Raw genomic sequence first — 14,526 nt, 5'->3', positions numbered from 1 at the left:
GTCAAACCCTAAACTTACAGACTGGATAAGTAGAGAACTAATTGCAGAAACAGTCAAGAAGTTCAAGGTAACTCCAGAGGAGCCGCAGAGATTCACAGCAGAGGTGAGAAAATCTGCTGACATGATATGTCTTCGTCAAGAACTTTACAAATGTTGCCTTTATGGAATGATGTGAGGAGAAAAGCCACGATGAGTCCACTGTAAAGGACACAACATGTGCAGGACGTTGCTCTGAGGACATGAGATCAGATTTGAACTTTTTTGCCTGCATGAAAAATGCTATGTGTGTCAGAAAATACATGACCCTAAATACATCATCCCCACAGAAAAACTTGGGAATATGGATGGAGTTAAATACAGATCAATAGTGGATGAAAAGCAGAGATGCTATGCCGAGGTTCACTTTCCAGCATGACAAATATTTGACACACACAATGGGGAGGTAAAGTATAAACCATATTCATGTGTTAGAATGACCCAGTCAAAGCTCAGACCTAAATAGGAATTTATGGTAAAACTTGAAAATTGATGCTCACAGATTTTCTATGTACAGTCTGACTGAGCTTTTGCTATTTTGTAGAGAAGAATAGGTTAAAAAATATCAGTCTTCAGATGAAAATGGTAGCAAATCATAGTTCTACATTCAGATGATGTTTGACTTTGTGAAGTTTGAGGTCTGTTCACAGTTAGCTTGATATCTGGGAGAATAAATACGTTTTAATTTGTTTTGGCCTCTTAAATCTCTAAAAACCAATTTGTCGGCGCTGATTTCCTTAATTTTGGGAGATCGGTGATCGACCGATACTTACATATGAAGCCGATCTTATCCAATGATCTTAACTACCTTGGCAAAACTCTGAAAATCCACGACTGTCCTCCTCTGCTCTGCCTTTAGAAAGGTTTGACTGACAGACTGGTTCACCAGGTCATAACTGGACATAAACAGTTAAAAATAGTCAACCCCTGTTGCCAACTCTGCCACTTTCTTGCTATAATTAGCGACATTTCAGCCAAAAGAAGCTGCGGTAAAACGATTAATTATAAAGAAAAACAAACTCCACCAAAGAGATGAGAAACTTTCGTATGTGTGTGTCTACATGTGAACACTGTCTACATGTGAACACTGACATTTTCAGTCTGCTACACATGATGCGCCGATATAGCCACATAATTGCTTTGACATCAATGGACCTCTTCTTGTGTTTTACTATCTTTATATTCCGATAAGCTATTCAAAAATGGTTGAATCTGTCCAAACAAATTAATCTCATGCCACCATGTTTAATTCTTAGAAGGTCGTCTTCGTTTTGACACAATCTGATTGGCTGACAGGTTTTAGGTTTGCGCTACACTGCCCCCTATGGGGCGCAGTGGACGGATTTGTGTAGGTTCATATCGATTAAAACTTCTGAAACCGGTCCTGTGTGTACAATATTATTATTTTTTAAATATGTAGCGGAAATATTAGATTTTATAAAAACAATTCACTGAGGGATAAAATGATATGAGTTTGGTTGCATGTAAAAGCTGCAACAGTGAAAAAGTCCAGAAGAATCAAGTCATTTTCAGGGTGTTCACTGATTGTGAACACAGACCTCAGGTCCCAATAAATTACATAAAACTTTGTGGTTGTGAGATGACAAAAAGTGAAAAGGTTTAAGGTTCAACTAAACATCACCACTACTTTCCAGTTTAAAATGTGTGCAGCCACAGAGTGGGTTTGAGCACATGTCGTGCCCAGTAGCTTATTGCCCCTGTGACTAGCGGCTTGTTCCTGTGATGCTGACATTTCAGAATAAACTTCCCCCTCCCACATGTTCAGATGTACTCTGGCTGTGAAGTAAAACAGAAGCAGCCCTTATTTGCCAATGTGAGAGTTATTTTGTTTACTTTGAGTCACTTTTACCAACACCGAGGTTCAAAATATGACCCAAAGAAGCAAAAATGTTGTCTTAATATGGTCTTCACATATTAGTGCACTGATTTAGTTACAACGCATGAGTAATTCTTAACACTAGGGTGTGATAGTTTTTAAATGACACACTCAAACCTCATGTTACTCAGGGATGAAAATGCAGCTTTTGTTTTCCAACCATCTTATTAGGCTGCAGCAGTAAAAACCTTAAATACCAAAATGTGATTCTGTGTTTCTATTACTCCATATACATAATGAGGGAAGATAATTGCAGAGAAGATTTATTATTCAGAAACTACGTTCAGATCCTGCTCATGTGGAAGGCAGCTGAAGATTTCCTAAAGGAGTAAAATGCCTTTTCATCAGCAGTAGCAGCAGCACAGCGGAGCTCTCAACTAGCACTGATGAGATTCTAGTTCATTTCTCTGGCGTCTTTCTGAAAATTTTCCCCTTTTGTTTCTCAGAAGTTCAGCCCCCAGTGATGGGACGATTACAGTTCGGCTGCAAGGACTTATAAAGCGAAACTCCGTCACTTAAAATCAGAAACAGAGCGCTCAAAAAATACGCTGTGAATCAATCCATCATCGCAAACATGTTCAACAACCTTGGCCTTTTAGACACAAAACTACAGCGTGCGAGGTGGGATCTCAAAAACACATAAGTGTCAGCAAGTATAGGTGGTTGTGGTTTCCTGTGAAGGGCAGCTCCTGTATTATACATATAGACCCCGCTGAGCTTCAGGGCTTCTAGTCCCACAGTAAGGAAGTTAAAAGCAGAAGTTTGCAAAGACATAGCAGCCAAATGACACAGCTGGAGAGGGCAACAAACACTAAGAGGCTGGAAGTGAGTCAATGTGATTTCCTTAGTTTTGCAAAACACGGCGTAAACATATGCTAAACGTTCCTTATGTTGTTCTAAAACTGGTGTTAAATGCTGCGCGTCTCCACAGTGCTGCAACTCTTGCTTCACTTCCACAAAAGCGGAGGTCACATGTCCTCCAGCTTTAATTCACATGAACAAAGAAAAGGGGAACTGTGAGGCAAGACAGGATTTATCTCTCAAAGTTTAGAGCTAACTCATACTCCAGTGCATTTACAACACCTGATGCACTTTATGTTTAGTTCCCTGTCTGAAAACAACAACAAACAAACAAAAGTACATGGAGGACGTCTGGCAGAGACAGACAATGTTGCTCTAGAAATGTAAATGTAGCCAGTTTTGCCTCTCAGATTTTGATCCCTTTAAAATCCAGAAATGATACTTCAGCCAGGAAAAAAAGAGGCTCTTGGGTTTCTTTTTGGAGAGAAATGTTGAAAGTTGAAATTAGCCAAGCGATACACATCAGGGGTCTCCTCAAGGTTTTGGTTTCTTCTAGATGAAGATAGTTTCTGGAAAAAAGGGAAAACATAGTGTGAGACACATTTGCACCCCAATGACTGAATATGAATTAAAAGTCTAAGAATAAATCTTGTTCCTTTCACATTGCATGACCTAAAACTGGAAGAATATGCAATTTATGTTTTGCTTTGGGCCAAATCAGAAGTGTCTACATAGATTTTGTCTGGTGAAAGATTTCTATCAAAGGTGCACCAATTGCAGTTTTCTGGTTGATCGCTGATTATCAATCTTTAAAAAGCCTGACCTGCTGTTTTCCAACTTTTGCTGACACCAATTTTATTTTTTGTCTGAAATGTTGCTAAATATAGCAAGAAAGACACTGAGTTGGTAATAGTGGGGTGACTAATGTTAACTGGTGGGCCGGTCTATCAGTCAAACCTCTCTCACAGGAGGAAGCAAAAGAGGACAGTGGTTGATTTTTAGACATTTGTTGCTGTAGATAATATCAGGGGATAAGATCGGCTTCATGTTTAAGTATTGGCCGATCACCGGTCTCCCAAAATTAAGGAAATCGTCTGGCTGATAAATTGGTGCACCACTAATTTCTACGTTACAGGTTTTGGATCAGTTTTCCTGTTTTTGTTGAAAATCACCTGGTATTTCAGAGTTCAAGATGTCCTGCAACGTAGCAATGGGCTCAGAGAACAAGAGCCACAGCATTACAGGTCCTCCACCATGCCCAACACACGACATCCACTGTTAAAGTCAAACCAGCCTCAGTGCCAGTTGCTGAAAAGCTAATATTAACCTCATCTGATAAAAGTGCACTGCAGGTAATCAAGCTCCACATGTTTACATTTGTGGTGGTAGGAGAGAAGTAACTGTTTTCATACTTTATAAAGCAAAGTGTCTGATGGTTGTTAAGGTGACTCGGTGATCAAAGAAGCTACTATTTGCTGAGTTCTCTAGAAGCATGATTTTCACCTCCCTTAACATGCTGCTCACTGTGTGAGATGCCAAGATAAATATGACTCCTCGTGTAGCCTGGTGGGCAGTGGCCAAAAGAAATGGGCCTCTGTGTCACAGTGTATTTATATCCCAGTGGAACAGGAAGCCACAGATTATTTATTAGTTTAAAAGTTCCAAGAAGTTCAAGAAAAACAGAATAAATTAAACAGATCCTTCTGATATATTCACTTTGAAAAGGTTGTTGACAAACATATGTAATTCTGCTACTGGTGATTTACGTTAATTATTCCTCAACATTAGATTTCCTTCCCCACTGAATAGTTGTACTCTAATGACAGATTATAGTGTGCAGTCAAGCTACTGAAATAAAAGATGAGTTTATTTTTCTCAGTCTTTCGCAAGGTTGCAGACGAATGTTGCTCAGACTCTACAGTTACTGGTGGTCTGACAGAAGTTAATCACTATCAAACTGATGATCTGGTGTTTTCCTGTTGGCTGAATACAATAGCAGGCTTTCTCAGTCTTACCTCCAGTTGCTGGCTCAGGGGGCCATCAGCGTTCTTCGTCTTAATGCTGCTCCGCAGGTCAAGGCTTCTGGCCGAAGGCAGGATGTTCTGACCTGCATTTGACCATCCTGAGAGGCAGTGCTGCACAAGGACAAGTAGATTAATGGCAGCAGGACCAAGGAGGCACATTCAAATGGCCTCTTTACTTTACTTAAAGTGATCTCTTATTTTGCATCCTCAGCAGAAGCTGGATGAGTTATGTAAAGGCTTATGAGACATCTTTTATGTTGAGAACAGCAAGCAATTGGTCATCCTTGAAGAAAGGAATAAGATAGTGCTATTCAGCTAATCACTACAGGAACACAAAAGCATTTTATACAGTTTTAAAAATAGTATTTTATGTGACATTAGAGGTGTTTATTAACAATAATTAGCAAAGAGGAAAACCTACACACTTTCTGACATATAGCCTCTGTATATCGGTCGCCTTCTCTACTACTATGCAACACGCTACCCACCAAAAATAATTTTTTTCAACATGACAAGTGTGCTACATATTGTGCTACATATTTTCAACGATTAAATCTGAATTTGCCATTTATATTACAATTAATTCACACAAACAGTCTTGATATCTACTGTAAATATACCCTGCAGAAGTCAACAGGACAAACAAGAAACCTCTCAACTCTCTGTAGTTGATGGATATAAAGTTTTACTGCAGCACAACATGAACAACAGCCTAAATTGAACAATGATGGCAATGAGGAACGTTCAGGTTGTTTAATACAAAAACAAAGAAGAAAAAAAATTTTCAAATTAAATATCGGCACAAATATAAACCGATTCCGTGAGTTTTTTATGTTAATTAACAACTTTAAAAATGTTTTAAAATGTGAATATTTAAGATGATCTCAAACTGGAAGATAAATCTGTTCTCAGTTCAAACCTGAGAAGAAGGAGAAGTAGATAAAAAATAATTACTGATTAGTTTTTTGTTTTAAATATTTGAAATGCTGTTAAACTGGTGCCGTTTTCACTCCATGCTGTTGTTGCTAAGTAACCAAAGAGTGAGTGAGTTAATGCCACCAACCCTAGTTTAGTTGGCCGTGAGAGTTTGAGAGGATAATGCCTTTCCTCTGCCTACATCTCCCAGAATGCTGTGCGGTTATAGATTGGAGTTCAGTGAATATTCTGAATGTATTATCTACTGATATTGATCAGGTGTATTGCTGTATAAAATGTAAATTGACTTATTGTCCAGCCCTAATAAGGAATGTAAAAAATTCAAAGTTTGAATGGTTAAAGCAACATTTTTGAGACAGATGCAGAGTAGAAACTGAAGAAAACTACAAATGAAGGATCCATTGAGAATAAAACAAAAAGGTCAGACTCAGACAGAAGCAGCATTATTTGTTTCCAACTCACTGATGGTAATCCCAAACTGTCTGAAGGATCGAAGCTGCTTCGCCGATGAGCTTTGTACTTGTAAGATGGCAGGATGTTGGCACGAGGAAGGCTGACCCTTTAAAAAAACAAAAACAGAATACAAGGAAGTAGAGATTTATCTCCAGGCGACAGAAATACATACACTGAAAAGCACACAAACACACTGACACAGCATAAAAACATATGATCCAAAATAACAGCATGAAATGGCTTTAATTATAGTAGAAACTCAAGATTTTTAGGTGAAAAAAAAACCAGTCTGATAATACAGAGATGTAAAAAAATGTTTTCCAGTTTTCATGTAAAAATAAAATACTTTTCCAAAACTTATAAGTGTTCTAAATTTCTTTTTAACATGTAAATACAAAAAAGGTTGAAATAAGTTTACTGCAAAGTGTTAAACAGAGGTCAATTTAAATCCACAAACCAAGAGGGAGAAAGACAGACAGATAAGGAATGGGAAGAAAAAGTCTGAAAATATTTTTTTAAAATCCTCCATGCCCTGTTTAAATCCAGCCCATTCATATCCAGATCTTGAAAATACTTTTATCTAGATTCCAGGCCGTAATGCTGTCCGCTTTATGACGTTGAGCAATGCAGTAACAAATGACATATGATTGTGAAACTAAGAGAAATTTCCCCCAACATAAAAAGTCCTGAAATAAATCTGTTCTACTGCTGCCAAATCTTCTTAATATAAACGACTTTTAATAAAAACTATCAGAAAATACAGGCGAATACATTGACCAAGTGGGAAACCAGCTGAGAATAAAAATGGGACTGACTCAGAAGGATTCAGAATTTTCAGTTCTATTTCAAACAATACAAAATTCTACTATAACCAATCTGTACCATCGGTATTTTGTAAGCAAAATTAAATGTAAGGCAAGACTATTTAAGCTAAAATAAAATTTTTATTGTACAGTTTTAGATTAACTTTACCAAAGCCGCAAATTTTACAACAACATATGCAGTTCAGGGAAATGAAAACATGGTTTTTGAAGCAGAACGGTCTAAAAAACGCAGTGAAAAATGAAAAAATAACACTGAGTCTGGTTTTCTTTCCAGGCAGCCGAATATTTCAAACATCTGAAAATGTTTTCCAGCAAGTAACAAATGTTTGGCAGTCTGTGGGCGGTTTCAGAATCAACCCTTGTATGCATAGCTGTCACAAAAGAGAACTACAATTTCATTTTCAGTGGGTGCTACTGGTACAGTATGTGTTGGTACAGTATGTGTTTATAAGACATTTCATTGGACTCCGGTTTGTCGCCCCCATAAGCTGCCACCTGCTGATCAACCATTGTAAGATCTCCAAATAATTTCTTAGATCACACAGTGCAAAAAAATCAGACACAAACATTTAAGATCTGAACAATATTTCACATGTCCTTCTACAGTCTTGACACACACCTACTGTAGGTATTACTAGTAATACTGATTAAAAACTTTAAAAAAAACAAAAAACGATTTTTCTGATTTTGAAGAACTTATTTTACGTTGAAAGGACAATTTGATTAATCGTTTTACCTTTCCAGGTACTAAATTGCTTTTGAAAACACTTCCCCGGACGTCATTATTATTATACTGTGACTTACAATTTTTTATAAAGACAATATTTATTTTACAAATTAATTCAATTGTTTGTGTTGGAGTTTGTTTCTTTATATTTTGTAAGACTGACATGCAGTAGATGACAGGAACACCTGATGCTCAGGTGGGGAACAGAGGCTGATATTGAAGTTCAGATGAGTACGGTGATATCAAAGTACGGTGACACTTTCATAGACAGTGTCTGTCTATGAAAGTCTCTCTGAAAATCAGGGAAGTCCAGGATAGACAGAGATTAGGATGATCAAGTAGCTCAGGACTCTGGAGAAGTCAAGGATTTATCACCTGACAGACCTCAAAGATAAAAGAAAGCAAAATCTCAACTATCTAGAGGCTCAACAGTTAGTTATACTATCAAATTATTGGAATGAAGCATGTATAACACAGAGTTCACTGTCGGCTTTCACTTGACCTTTTTAGAGTCATCGATTATATTTTTGTGGTGGAAATGTTGGTAAAACCTACAGTTCAGTAGGGAACAGTAGGAAGGATCTGAAGGAATGAGAGCAAAGCACAGAGTGAGGGAGAACTGGGATGGAGAGCTAAAAAGTTTTAAACCTATGGTGTTTTCACACCTCATAACCCAGTAGACTCGGTTTGATTTGCGACCAAAATTGCAACCTTTGTTACATTTTCAGCTGCTTCTGTTCATTTTCACATTTCACTGTGTCAAACCCTTTGAAAACCTGTTCCCCTCCTCGTCTGTGGCGGCGCTGCACCAAGAATCACTGAAGGAAACAACATGAAAACCTCTGAAGAAGACCTTAGCACAACTTCCTTCTTTACAAAATGTAAATAAAAATGGAGTGGCGTCAGATTTTAGTGGTGGTAGGATTTCTCTGTTTTTGGTGGTAAAATAAACTATGAGTCATTGTTTGCCTTGGTTGTATTTACCCAGAATGCCCTGGGCTTTAGTCCACTTCCTGCTATTGAGAGGTCTCCGGTCTGCTTAACATTTACATATGGATTCGAACCGCAACGGAATTCACTTCAACCAAACCTAGATCTAGCTTTGTAGGAGAATCAGAGTTCGACTGCATATTCTCAGCTCCCCGAACAAACCAGACTTTCTAGATAAAAAAACTAAAGATGAACCTCCTGGTTATTGCACCAAATATTAATTCCTGAACTCTTCCTGAGTCAAAACATTAACATTAATGTTTCTAGATGAATATGAACTTGTTTTCTTTGCATTATGTGAGGTCTGAAAGCACTGCATCTTTTTCATTATTTTGACCGTTTCTCATTTTCTGCAAATAAATACTAAATCTTTGCTTGGAATGTCAGACACATGCTGTCAGTAGTTCACAGAATAAAAGAACAAGGAGTAAGCGAATGTTATTATCATTCCTGCATGAAATGGTCAAGGGTCACATCCTCAGTACCTGATCAGAGCCGGTTCAGCCACAGTGTGAGGGTGGGAAAATTTGTGTCTTTTGCACACTGGGCAGCATTCCTGAGAGTGAATTGGGACAGGAAACAGCCTGCTGTTGATCCGGTAGGAGAATGTACCTAAGGAAAAGGAAAACACAAAGAGGGGGAAGTGTTGGACAAATTGAGATAATCAAAACAATGAGGCCAATCTAATAAATAATCCATCTTACACTGATGAGTATCTATGTTTGCTTCTTTGCCGTCACCTGTCAGGAGTGGTCGGAAAAGATGGCTTCCCTCTAAAGTCCTAAAATAAGCCAAGAAAGTGTCAAATGAAGAAGCTGCTGTTCAACAAAGATCCTTTGAAAAGTCTAATGTGAGCAACGCGGTGAGGAGACTCACTTTGCTGGTCCAGAGTGAACACACTCGTCTTCATTGACCGATCGAAACATGCTGAGATTATTGAAGTACTCATCAGAGCGTTCTAAGAAGGAGTCCTCGGTATCTAGAACTCCTTGTGAGAAAAAGAAGACAGCCGTCAGTTGTCTACTCAGGAATTAAAGGCAAACGTGTCTGATCACCCTTAATATTTTTCTCTCATCTGATTTCCTAAGAGCCACGGTTTCATTTTCAGTCCAGCATTTTTACCAAATCATGACAGCGTATTGTATGCGTTTTACAATTTAGGTATATTAAACAAGTAGGAAAAAACTACAGAAATATGAAGCATAAAACTATCTACAGAGGGAGGAAAGGATCTAGAAGCATTCTCTTTAACAAACAGGAGAAAAAAATCCTACAAAGACCTAAAACAGGACCTGAGAAAAGCATCATCTTTCAGTTCTAATTTCAGCAAAGACTTCAGCTGAAAGCAGCTTGGGAATCACATGGCTGCTTCGTCACATTCAATTCAAAAGAAATCCAAAGGAAATAAAAGAAATAGTGTTTTTGAACAGGTCGGAAGATCTAAATAAATGAATTCTTGACAAAATAGTGGGTTTGTCATAGACAAAACACTAGTTAATCTGTTTCAGTTTAGGAGGTTTTGGACATATAAATAAATCAGAGAGAAGTGGCTCAACAAACTTCAGACTTATGGTGTGCTGTATTTGTACTCAGAAGCCAAAATTTCAAAGATTCATCTGGGAAAATTAAAATGTAAAAGTTTGAATTTTATCTGAGAAAAACAGAGAATAAAGATTTAATATGGCTGCTGTGTTTCTAAAACGTAAGGAATGTCGCAAGAGTTTGTCTTCACTTGTCACAGTCTGAATCTCTTTGAACCAGAGGAACACTTGGTACCGTACAACCTCTATTTGTGAACATGTTGCAGCATGTTCAGCGAAACTGAAGAAACCAGACTAGATTGAACTCAGATGTGAGGTCGTTCCCAGATCCAAGTTTAACTTCTGAGATAAATGCAGTCAGTTTAATTGAAAAATACACAAAGAACAACATTTAAAAGACATTCAGAAATATTGTAGACCTATCACCCAAGACTCTGGCTCTTTGGAAGCAAATAGCAAATAAACAAGTGAAGAATAAAGACTTCAACATCGTGCTGTGTTCATGTCAACTGAATAAATGAGGCACACACCTGCTATCCAGTCATATCCAAGCAAAGGCTGCACATGACGTCTGTCTGACGCAGGTTTGCTTTCAGATTCTTCTGACTGAAACCTGACTCGACTGTGTATCCCCTTCTGTAAAAAGAAAACACATGGCTGATTGCTGGGGATCATCATCTTTCAATTCAATTATTCAACATTTTATCTGCCTTTTCAGTAAAATACAGTACATTAGTAGGTGGGTATTTACTCAGCAACTAAACAAAACAAACAAATCTGTATTTTTTCAATACAATGAACATGTAAGATGACATATTTATGAATACTTTTAGGATCTTTTTTTGAATGAATATGAAAAGGTTTTTACTGCAGCGGCAAATGCAAGTATCAGTCAATTCATAGAAACTATTTTCAATAACAACAATGAGACTGGAAATTCCAAGGAATGACTGAAATCTGAATTTTTAAAAAAATCCAACAAGTAAAATTCCCAAGTTGGGAATTCCAGTGAGATTTATCAACAATGACTTCCACATTTTAAGTGACAGGTAACTTACCAAAAATAACAATAAAAAAGAAAATATATATAAAAAACTCTCTGAATGAAAAAATACAAGGTAAGAATCATTAGTATACTGTAAACTGGTGGGTGGTGGTCAAATTTCAAACTCTTTATTTATATGTAGCAACATATCTCCTAGCAGTTTACTCAACAGTCTAAACTATTAAAATACCATTCAGAACAGTCAGATCAGTAAATTGTACAGTAACAGTAAATAATCTATTTAAGGAAGATGAAAGACTGCAACAAAAATAAGTTTAATTTTTGGCATTAAAATATACATCTTTTACAATTTTTTAGGTTTTCTCTTCAATTCTTATATTTTGTGCTAGTTGCTGAATTAACTAAGAAACAAACATGCAACTGTCCACCTTAAATAAACTAATAATAAATTATTTGGAGAGAAGTGAAACGACGATGGGTTTCTTTATTTGTAATAGTTTGTCATTTCATTTATGATGTTTTTAAGTATCTCTTAGTTTTACTGTATAGCACAGAGGAAAATAAAAATAATGGGTGACTAAGCATTAATGCTGAAAAACAAGTGATGGGTTGCTCACACAGCTTTTAGTTTACAGGAACATCGATGCATCAAAGTAAATGGATACAACAGTGTTAGGCATATTGTATGAGACATTTTATAATCCAGTGACCACAGCAGCTAAAAAACACAACTAATAATAAACAACATGTCAGAAAAAAAATCTATAAACTGTACAGAATGTTGATATTAGCAGATCAATATTTTATTGTTTTTCTTTGCTGAGAAAAAAAATCCAGCAAGTACAACTTTTAAACAGGAAATTAAAAAAATTGTACTTGTACACCTTTATGTAGCGATATCCAGACATGATCAGATCACTCAGCACATATAATAAGGAGACGTATGTTGGATGTGGCAACAATTTATCTATTGTGAGGCAGCAACTGGGATTTAGGAAGAACTGTTGTTTATGTGCTTACCTTGACCCTATTGGGCCTAATTTGGGAAAACTGCATTCTCAGTGACCAGGGGTCTGGTAGTGTGGAATAGTCCTGAGGGTTTTGGTGGCTGTCTGACAGTGTTGTAGGTTCAGCAGGTACGCTGTGTTTGGGGGTCCCAAAAGAACTGGAGGACTTCCAATGGGAGTCTTTGTGTGTCTTTTGAGTATCTGAAAAAAAGACATGAAGTAAAACTTCAGGAATATTTAATCGTCATCAACATACCAGCTGATTTGTCTACTTTAGCTACACAAATGTCACAGGACAACACTATTTTAATATCTGAATCCTAATTCAAAGAGTTGACTGGAACATCACTCAACAGTACGTCACAATGAACTCTGCTTCACAATCATCTAAACACTGCAGTTATCTCCCCTGCTTTTGCACATTTTCTCCAACTACTGTTTTCCTTCCACTAAACTTTTCATGCAGCTTTCAGATTTGGAACAAGAATGCTGTAGGCTACCTTCCTTGTGAAAGGTGTTGGAGAAAATCTGCTGGACAGCTTTCAGTCCAGGTGTCTTCCTCTTCATTATGCACTGAAATATCCTTCTTTAACTTTGTTTTGTGTAATTTTCTGACAACCCGAATGTGGCATTTTCATTGAAGTGAACAGAAAGTTTTGTTTAATATTTAATTGTTTGTAATGAATCCATATAATGTGTTTCACTAAATTACATTAACTTAGTAATTTTGCCTTTCGCGTTATAATCTTCAAACCTCAAGAACAGCTACATAAGCATGCAGATCTTTAGAAAATCGGTCTCCATACGCTTGTTTGTTTCCATCTTCTATAAAAAGTCATTCTGTGCTCAGCTAATACAAATGATTTAGAATAAGGAAAACAAATTATGGCTGTAATTCTGAATTCCAACTTTAGCTAATAGTCAGCATCAATAGGGCCATATTAACGGGATATTTACCAGTAAATCTGACTGAAGGTTTGGCCAGGGCTGCCCTTGCAGGACCTCGATGTCCCTCCGTCAGAGTTACCATAACTTCGGATTGCCTCCATTCCTCCTCCTCCTCCTCTTCCTCGGCCTCTCTCCCCCTCTTGCGGCTCAAACTGCAGCCGCTCACCCGCTCTAGTTTCTCTCTTTGCTCCCTTAGCTGCTCCAACAAATATTTGTTACGCTCTCGCAGAACGTCTGTTAGATCTGTTGACATTTTCTAGAAAAAAAAATCTGCAAATCACAATCACCTTTAGCTATTTGTAAAGCACACAACCAACTACGGGTGAACAACGTTGTTGTGTTTTGAACGCGCAGACTCCACCACGTCCATAGCAACGCTTTGACAACAGCAATTTGATTGGCTGAGACACAAAATCTTTGTAACCGCCAAAAACCTTTTTTTTTTTTTTTTAAAGCGACAGGCGCACATTTCGGTGAAACTGCACTAGAAGTTGGTGAACAACAGAGGGCGCCGCAAAGTCACTGCAACATATTCAAACTATGATCAGTGATTGAAGTTAGGTTTACAAAATACTTATTCTTCAGGAATTTATTTTGCTTATTTGAATAACTTTCTAGTGACATTAGATATAAATCCTCAAACACTGTTCTGATTTTACACATTAAGGTTATTAATTTATGTCAGAACCTAAATAATAATTACAAATGTCAGTTAAAAGAACTGTTTTCTATTTCATACAAATAGATCTAAGAACAGTGCACATTGTTTAATGTATTATTGAAAGCTGTAAACATTCACCAAAAACTAGATTTATATATATACAGCTGAAACCAGATACTTACACACATTCATTTTTAAATTTAAAATCAGTGTGTGAGAAAATTTAAGTACTTAAAAAAAACATCAAATCAGAAGGCCTCCTTTCAATAATGAAAAATGGAAGTGATTTATTGCCAACTTAAATTAGTTTTTTTAGAATCAGTTTGTTTCACAGAACAAAACAAATAATAGGCAACAAAAAACTAAATAAGGTAACAAAAACGCTAGAATTCAAAGAGTAACTGAGAAAAGATAGTCAAAGGACCTTCAAAGGAAGGAGCCTCAAAATACTCCCAAGGAAACCATAATATAGGGATGAGAGGGTTCAATGATAAAACCAGAAGGACCAGCGGTCTATTTAATAATAATATCAACAACTCTTCTTGCATGCAAGAACATTTAGAGTTCATTCTGTCCATCATGTTATGGTTAAAATTTTTGTTGATCATGATAAAAAAAAAAATCTATCTGCTGTTCATTTTTAGAGATTTACTGTAAGCAGATTTACAACATAGA

At 37.0% G+C, this 14,526-nt stretch overlaps 1 protein-coding gene across 2 annotated transcripts; it reads right to left on the bottom strand.

Annotated features, from left to right (window-relative positions):
- Positions 1-1,947: 1,947 nt before the first annotated feature.
- Positions 1,948-13,556, bottom strand: miip (migration and invasion inhibitory protein). Of its 2 annotated transcripts, none has more exons than XM_028003997.1 (9): positions 13,200-13,556; positions 12,256-12,443; positions 10,760-10,865; positions 9,565-9,676; positions 9,429-9,469; positions 9,174-9,300; positions 6,157-6,253; positions 4,750-4,869; positions 1,948-3,303 (listed from the first exon to the last, which is right to left on the bottom strand). In XM_028003997.1, exons 1-9 carry the CDS (start codon positions 13,441-13,443, stop codon positions 3,178-3,180), a joined length of 1,161 nt encoding a protein of 386 aa, XP_027859798.1. In that variant the 5' UTR covers positions 13,444-13,556; the 3' UTR covers positions 1,948-3,177. The 2 variants fall into 2 exon arrangements, with proteins under 2 accessions (XP_027859798.1, XP_027859797.1); XM_028003996.1 differs by having other exon boundaries at positions 9,393-9,469; positions 13,200-13,554.
- Between the last annotated feature and the right edge of the window lie 970 nt (positions 13,557-14,526).

Source organism: Xiphophorus couchianus, chromosome 20 (assembly GCF_001444195.1).
Source record: "Xiphophorus couchianus chromosome 20, X_couchianus-1.0, whole genome shotgun sequence".
Classification (NCBI taxonomy): Eukaryota; Metazoa; Chordata; class Actinopteri; order Cyprinodontiformes; family Poeciliidae; genus Xiphophorus; species Xiphophorus couchianus.
The sequence above is the reverse complement of the archived record's forward strand: the minus strand, read 5'-3'. Positions and strand labels throughout refer to the sequence as shown.

Excerpts from the sequence above, each read along its gene's own strand:
- miip (XM_028003996.1), bottom strand. The coding sequence starts at position 13,443 with ATGTCAACAGATCTAACAGACGTTCTGCGAGAGCGTAACAAATATTTG. Across the intron at positions 4,870-6,156 it reads ACAGTTTGGGATTACCATCA|CACTGCCTCTCAGGATGGTC; the intron begins GTGAGTTGGAAA and ends GTCCTTGTGCAG. Across the intron at positions 3,304-4,749 it reads CCCTGAGCCAGCAACTGGAG|AAACTATCTTCATCTAGAAG; the intron begins GTAAGACTGAGA and ends CCTTTTTTCCAG.